The sequence below is a fragment of the Sceloporus occidentalis genome, unplaced genomic scaffold (genome assembly GCF_023333645.1).
Source record: "Sceloporus occidentalis isolate IW3139 unplaced genomic scaffold, rSceOcc1.0.p SCAF_337, whole genome shotgun sequence".
NCBI classification, from domain to species: Eukaryota; Metazoa; Chordata; class Lepidosauria; order Squamata; family Phrynosomatidae; genus Sceloporus; species Sceloporus occidentalis.
The window spans coordinates 302,983-311,228 of NW_028317317.1; the positions used below are offsets into that span (position 1 = coordinate 302,983).

Sequence of the window (8,246 nt, forward strand, 5' to 3'; positions counted from 1 at the left end):
ACAGAGTATACAGTCAGCACCCGGCCAGCGTGTAACCCCCGAAGCACAGAGTATACCGTCACCACCCCACCAGCGTGTAACCCCCCGAGCACAGAGTATACTGTCAGCACCCCACCAGCGTGTAACCCCCGAAGCACAGAGTATACTGTCAGCACCTAGGCAGCATGTAACCCCCGGGCACAGAGTATACGGTCACCACCCCACCAGCGTGTAACCCCCCGAGCACAGAGTATACGGTCAGCACCCCGCCAGCGTGTAACCCCCGGGCACAAAGTATACGGTCAGCACCCCGCCAGCGTGTAACCCCCGAAGCACAGAGTATACTGTCAGCACCTAGGCAGCATGTAACCCCCGGGCACAGAGTATACGGTCACCACCCCACCGGCGTGTAACCCCCCGAGCACAGAGTATACCGTCAGCACCCCGCCAGCGTGTAACCCCCGGGCACAGAGTATACTGTCACCACCCCGCCAGCGTGTAACCCCCGGGCACAGAGTATACCGTCAGCACCCGGCCAGCGTGTAACCCCCGGGCACAGAGTATACAGTCAGCACCCGGCCAGCGTGTAACCCCCCGAGCACAGAGTATACCGTCACCACCCCACCAGCGTGTAACCCCCCGGGCACAGAGTATACGGTCAGCACCCCACCAGCGTGTAACCCCCGGGCACAGAGTATACAGTCAGCACCCCGCCAGCGTGTAACCCCCGGGCACAAAGTATACGGTCAGCACCCCGCCAGCGTGTAACCCCCGAAGCACAGAGTATACTGTCAGCACCTAGGCAGCATGTAACCCCCGGGCACAGAGTATACGGTCACCACCCCACCAGCGTGTAACCCCCCGAGCACAGAGTATACCGTCAGCACCCCGCCAGCGTGTAACCCCCGGGCACAGAGTATACGGTCAGCACCCCGCCAGCGTGTAACCCCCGGGCACAGAGTATACTGTCAGCACCCCGCCAGCGTGTAACCCCCGAAGCACAGAGTATACGGTCAGCACCCCGCCAGCGTGTAACCCCCGGGCACAGCGTGTAAAATAAATTAACCCCTTAGTTACCTGTTAACGCGTCATTAATCCTTCAACATCCAACACAGAACATCATAAACTTGGAAGCTAGTGAAGCCCAAACAGGAAATGATGTCAGAAAAAAGCTGCGACCGGAAGCGTCGAATTTAGAACGCGACATTAATGTGGGGAAGGCCTACGTCTGGCGCGCGGGGCCGCCTCCGGGTGATTGACAGAAGAGAGTGCACGCTGTCCTAGGTCCTGATCCAAGTGGTGGGAGGTTACTGGGAGATAACAGGAAACACGGGGGGGTTACTGGGAGAAAACAGGAAACACGGGGGGGGTACTGGGAGACAACAGGAAACACGGGGGGGTTACTGGGAGACAACAGGAAACACGGGGGGGTTACTGGGAGACAACAGGAAACACTGGGGGGTTACTGGGAGGCAACAGGAAACACGGGGGGGTTACTGGGAGACAACAGGAAACACGGGGGGGTTACTGGGAGGCAACAGGAAACACGGGGGGGTTACTGGGAGGCAACAGGAAACACGGGGGGGTACTGGGAGAGAACTGGGGGTTACTGGGAGGCAACAGGAAACACGGGGGGGGTTACTGGGAGAAAACAGGAAACACGGGGGGTTACTGGGAGAGAACTGGGGGGTTACTAGGAGGCAACAGGAAACACGGGGGGGGTTACTTGGAGACAACAGGAAACACGGGGGGTTACTGGGAGAGAACTGGGGGGTTACTGGGATGCAACAGGAAACACGGGGGGGTTACTGGGAGGCAACAGGAAACACGGGGGGGTTACTGGGAGACAACAGGAAACACGGGGGGGGGTTACATGGAGACAACAGGAAACACGGGGGGTTACTGGGAGAGAACTGGGTGGGTACTGGGAGAGCACAGAGAGAACTGGGAGTGGGTAACTGGGAGAGCGTCGGTTACTGTGAGAAATACAGAGCAATACCAAGTATCCCATCAATACCATACGGCCTGTCTGACGTCTGAACTCCTCATCCCAGTGACAGCCCGGCCTGAGCTACCCTCAGAGTAACGACCAGGAACCGTTCACAATAAAAATAATCCAGTCTTTATAACCCGTTATATCCCTGTATATTCCTCATATTATATACTCTCCGGCCGTATACCTAATCCCGTCCTTATAACCCGTTATATCCTGTATATTCCTCATATTATATATTATATACTCTCCTGCCGTATAACTAATCCCGTCCTTATAACCCGTTATATCCCTGTATATTCCTCATATTATATATTATATACTCTCCGGCCGTATAACTAATCCCGTCCTTATAACCTGTTATATTCCTGTATATTCCTCATATTATATATTATATACTCTCCGGCCGTATAACTAATCCCGTCCTTATAACCCGTTATATCCCTGTATATTCCTCATATATTATATACTCTCCGGCCGTATAACTAATCCCGTCCTTATAACCCGTTATATCCTGTATATTCCTCATATTATATATTATATACTCTCCTGCCGTATAACTAATCCCGTCCTTATAACCCGTTATATCCCTGTATATTCCTCATATATTATATACTCTCCGGCCGTATAACTAATCCCATCCTTATAACCTGTTATATTCCTCATATTATATATTATATACTCTCCGGCCGTATAACTAATCCCGTCCTTATAACCCGTTATATCCCTGTATATTCCTCATATTATATATTATATACTCTCCGGCCGTATAACTAATCCCGTCCTTATAACCCGTTATATCCCTGTATATTCCTCATATTATATATTATATACTCTCCGGCCATATAACTAATCCCGTCCTTATAACCCGTTATATCCTGTATATTCCTCATATTATATATTATATACTCTCCGGCCGTATAACTAACCCCGTCCTTATAACCTGTTATATCCTGTATATTCCTCATATATATTATATACTCTCCGGCCCATATAACTAATCCCGTCCTTATAACCCGTTATATCCTGTATATTCCTCATATTATATATTATATACTCTCCGACCATATAACTAATCCCGTCCTTATAACCCGTTATATCCTGTATATTCCACATGTTATATATTATATATTCTCCGGTGGCAGGGAAGGGATGCGCCCAAAAGTATAGAAGAAACAGATGTTTTTAAACGTAAAATTTATTATTTACAAAAAATAATATACAGAGGAAGAGCAGACCACTTCTTACTGCATTACAGGTTACTGTGACAGAGGAACACACTGATCGCCAGCGCTGCAGCTTTAAGCATTAACCCTTTACGTGCTGCCTGGGGCAGCGGCTGCTTAGAGACCCCAAGAGGTCAGACGCTCGCGTTTTCTCTCTCTTTCTTACTCAGCCCTACAAGAAACAAAGAATTTTAGGAGCAAACCTGGAAATGGGGTTCCTGCGCTACATAAAGATCTTCTACATGGCAAACACCTCAGAACATGCGCGGCACCCGGTGAGCGAGACACGAAAAACACAAAATAGTAATGTGCTCCATACGAAGAACTAACGAGGCTCTGACCACGTAACGGTAACGTGCGAGCGATCGCTAGTGGTTCACGGGGGCCTCCGGTATCCGGACGCATTACACCTAGCTGAGAAACCGCCATGAGAGATGCGGCATCGCCCGGGCGGGCAACTCCGAGGACAGGGTGGCAGAGCCCTAAACTACCGCCAAGATGTACAGGGTCCGAGCTCTATTCACTAAGGAGGGAGTCTGCAGGAGAGCCGGTTCTGAAACACTCTGGAGTCGCACTCTGAAGCAGCGGACGCCCCAGACACGCGTCTCACGCAGGCTCCCCGGAGCACGAAGATCTGCACATTATTCACAAAACTCTGAATATCAACACAAACAACCCAAAAGCAGCCACAAAAAACTCCGAAAGCGGGTCATCTAAAAATCACACATTTGGTCATGCGCTAAATACACAGGCAAGCTTTCCTGTCTCTACAGCGGGAGTCCCTCGCGGTTGCCTCGGCTACGGTTTTGATGGGTACGGACAGTGACGGCTGAACCGTGGTCCGTGTTGCTGGCAACCTACCCAGCCAGGGCTTCGGAGTAGTAAGTTCGGTCCAGGTGATCTCACCGCAAGTATCGGTGGACAGGTTACAGACACGCACCTCATTGCTCCACTTCGCTCAGCCCTCGGGATGCCGCAAGCGCAAAGGAGAGCTGCGGGCATGGATGGGAGCTCCACCTGCCCCTGTCCACGGGCGGCCCTGGTGGGGAGTGAATCACAAATACAAAACCACATTTACTTTAATAAGAACAGCCCGATAAAAAGGACCCCCTGGTCATACAAACCGGGAACTTACAAGATGCTCTCGGGTGGATTTTATTTTTGTTTAAATATTTGGCTCCTTAGAACTATGATTACTGACCCGTGCCCCCTGCCACCATCTGCCCCCCAGCAATCCCAGCCCGGAAGTAGAATGACCATAAACGTGACGGCCCAGCCTGTTCATTACGCCTGCAGGAAGTAAGATGACCAGTACCGGTTACGGGCCCCAGAAGGTCCACCTTCCAGTAATGATCATGAAACTACTAAATGTAAGCAGAGGTTCCCCCATTGGTGTCCTGCCTGCTCTCCGGCCCCGGGGTTACACGCGTATTCCCACCGAGGATTACTCCCCAAGGTCTATCATCAGGGGACGGGAGACCCAAAATCCATCAGTTTCCCAGCAGCAGCGCTTTACGAGAAGCTTTAAGTCAGGGACCTCGAGTCTTCTGGTGGCAGACGAAGCCCGTCTGGGTAAAGCTCTTCCCCTGTAGGGTGTCTCAGAGCAGCTTCTGGTGCGTTACGAGGTCGGGTTTAATGCAGAACATCTCGCCGCACTCCTTACCGGCTAAAGCTCTCTCCAGGATGCATCTCCCGGTGCGGCTTCTGGATAAAGCGATTTCCGCGTTCGGTACAAGCAAACCGCCTTTACGGGTCTTGGGAGATGACCTCCACTTTGAAGGCCTCCTCTCTGCCATCCTACTCCACGACCACAACGATCTGGGCGCCTTCCTCTGTAAGCTCTTCCTGCTTGGGGTGAATTCTTTCATGAATGAGGAGGATACCGCGGCGGTTGAACTTCTTGCCGCATTGGCCGCAGGCGTACGGTCTTTCACCGGTATGGATCCTCCGGTGGGTGGTCAGATTATGCTTCAGGCTGAAGGTGCGACCGCAGTCCTGGCAGGAGTACGGTTTCTCCCCGGTGTGCAGTCGCTGGTGCTTGGTTAAATGCTGTTTTTGAGTGAAGCTTTTCTTGCATACCGGACAGGAGTACGGCCTCTCTCCAGAGTGGATCCTCAGGTGGTTGACGAGGGTGAATCTTTGGTTAAAGATCTTTCCACACACCGGACATACGAAAACGCGCCGACCGTGGATGCGTTTGGTCCCTTGGTCGTGAAGCGCGATGGACTTATTGAAGTGCAGCTTCTGGTGGGAACGCAGTTTGTCTTTGCTGCTGAAGCTTTTGAGACACTTGGTGCAGGGGTACGAGGCCTTTCCGGAGTGGGATCCCTTGTGGGCAAGAAGATTGTACTTGAGGTTGAAGCTTCTCCCGCACTCGTTGCACGTATACGGCTTATCAGCTCTGGGCAGCCGCTTGGTAAGGAGTCGTTTCTCCTTAAATGTTTTCACGCGTTGATCACTGGCATGGATGCCGGCTTCTGGGTGAGGGCCCCTGAGCTCCTCCTGATGCCGCCGCTCCAGGATATTCATTCCTGATGACTCCGCAGCGGAGTCTCCTGGGCTCATTATCTGTGCGTTGAGGGCCTGGCGCATGTTTTGGCGTTGGTGCGTCTTTTGGTGCACTGTGAGGATTCCTTTGCGGTTGAAGGTCTTGCCGCACTCGGGACAGGTATACGGACGCTCCCCCGAGTGGATTCTCAGGTGTCTGATTAGACTCTGCCGATGCTTGAAGATTTTGGCGCAAACATTACAGTCATATGTCGGAAGACCAGACTGCGGCCCCCACTGTACGAACCCTTTCTTGTTGTGGCTGTTTGGGGTCGTAGTACGCTCCAGTTGTGTTTCTGGTGGATTCTGCTGAATGCTGCCAGGGGGAGCCGGCATCGGAGGTAATTTCCTACAGCGCATGGACTGGTGTAAGTGGTGGGTTTTGCGGCTGATGAACCCCCTCCCGCAGTGGATGCAGGTGTACGGCTTCTCTCCGCTGTGGATCTTCATGTGCGTGAAGAGGTTGTACTTTGTGCTATAGCTGCCCCCGCACTGGCCGCACTTGTACGGCTTCTCCCCGGTGTGGACGCGCATGTGCTTGGTTAGGTGCTGCTTCTGCACGAAGGACCAGTCGCACTGCGGGCAGGAGTAGGGCCTTTCACCGGTGTGTATCCGGTAGTGATTGACAAAGGTCTGCTTGTTGCCGAAGCGTTTTCCACACTGGGGGCATATGAACGGTTTGGTAACGGCAGCCGGTTCTCTCCTCCTCGGAGAGCCGGCTTTGTGGTGGGCTGGCAGATCTGGCGTGAGGAAGTCCTGCTCTCCGGGGGGATGGGTGGACGTATGGCCCGCTTCCACGTCACCGACGGCTCCTCTTGTCCTCTCGTGACTTTTTTGATGGATAAGCAGGTTCTCCCGGCGGCTGAAGGTCTTGTCGCACTGAGTGAAGGAGCACGGTTTCTGGCCGCTGTGGATCCTTTGGTGTGTGGTCAGGTTGTGCTTTAAGCTGAATCCGCAGCCGCACTCGTGGCACTTGTACGGCCGCTCCCCGTTGTGGAGCCGGAGGTGTTTGGTGAGATGTTGCTTCTGTCTGAAGCGTTTGCCGCAATGCTCGCAGCTGTACGGGCGCTCGCCCGTGTGAACCCGCTGGTGCTTTGCCAGGTTGTGTTTGTGACCAAAACCCTTTCCGCACACCAGGCACTGAAAGGGCTGCAGGGTCTCCGTGGGACTGGTGTCGGCCATGTTGGAAAGATCCTGTCCTTCTATCTCAACCTGCACCTCGTATTTGACTTCGGTGAGATCCGGCTCCTTGCGGTTAAAAAGGTTTTCTGGTGAAACGGCGTAAGGGAGGAGCTCCTCTGCGGCCGATTCCCGAGAACCGCGTCCTCCGTACATCGCGGCGGCTTCTGGAAGAGATGCAAAGAAAGGATAAATAAAAAAACGTGAAATAGAAGTGTCTACGTCGCCTGTGTCCCACAGTCTCTACTGTGTCGCCCTGCAGTGATAGGGGCAGACTCCGTGTCCCACAGTCTCTACTGTGTCGCCCTGCAGTGATAGGGGCAGACTCCGTGTCCCACAGTCTCTACTGTGTCGCCCTGCAGTGATAGGGGCAGACTCCGTGTCCCACAGTCTCTACTGTGTCGCCCTGCAGTGATAGGGGCAGACTCCGTGTCCCACAGTCTCTACTGTGTCGCCCTGCAGTGATAGGGGCAGACTCCGTGTCCCACAGTCTCTACTGTGTCGCCCTGCAGTGATAGGGGCAGACTCCGTGTCCCACAGTCTCTACTGTGTCGCCCTGCAGTGATAGGAGCAGACTCCGTGTCCCACAGTCTCTACTGTGTCGCCCTGCAGTGATAGGGGCAGACTCCGTGTCCCACAGTCTCTACTGTGTCGCCCTGCAGTGATAGGGGCAGACTCCGTGTCCCACAGTCTCTACTGTGTCGCCCTGCAGTGGGAGGGGCAGACTCCGTGTCCCACAGTCTCTACTGTGTCGCCCTGCAGTGATAGGGGCAGACTCCGTGTCCCACAGTCTCTACCGTGTCGCCCTGCAGTGGGAGGGGCAGACTCCGTGTCCCACAGTCTCTACCGTGTCGCCCTGCAGTGGGAGGGGCAGACTCCGTGTCCCACAGTCTCTACTGTGTCGCCCTGCAGTGGGAGGGGCAGACTCCGCGTCCCGCAGGTCCCTTCTGCCGGTGTCACCCTGCAGTGGGAGGGGCAGACTCCGCGTCCCGCAGGTCCCTTCTGCCGGTGTCACCCTGCAGTGGGAGGGGCAGATTCCGTGTCCCGCAGGTCCCTTCTGCCGGTGTCACCCTGCAGTGGGAGGGGCAAACTCCGCGTCCCGCAGGTCCCTTCTGCCGGTGTCACCCTGCAGTGGGAGGGGCAGATTCTGTGTCCCGCAGGTCCCTTCTGCCGGTGTCACCCTGCAGTGGGAGGGGCAGACTCCGCGTCCCGCAGGTCCCTTCTGCCGGTGTCACCCTGCAGTGGGAGGGGCAGATTCTGTGTCCCGCAGGTCCCTTCTGCCGGTGTCACCCTGCAGTGGGAGGGGCAGACTCCGTGTCCCG

At 54.3% G+C, this 8,246-nt stretch overlaps 1 protein-coding gene across 1 annotated transcript; it reads right to left on the bottom strand.

Moving 5' to 3' along the window:
- Positions 1-4,995: 4,995 nt before the first annotated feature.
- Positions 4,996-7,080, bottom strand: LOC149274299 (uncharacterized). The gene is made up of 2 exons (XM_089505662.1): positions 6,566-7,080; positions 4,996-6,430 (listed from the first exon to the last, which is right to left on the bottom strand). Exons 1-2 carry the CDS (start codon positions 7,078-7,080, stop codon positions 4,996-4,998), a joined length of 1,950 nt encoding a protein of 649 aa, XP_089361788.1.
- Positions 7,081-8,246: the final 1,166 nt, after the last annotated feature.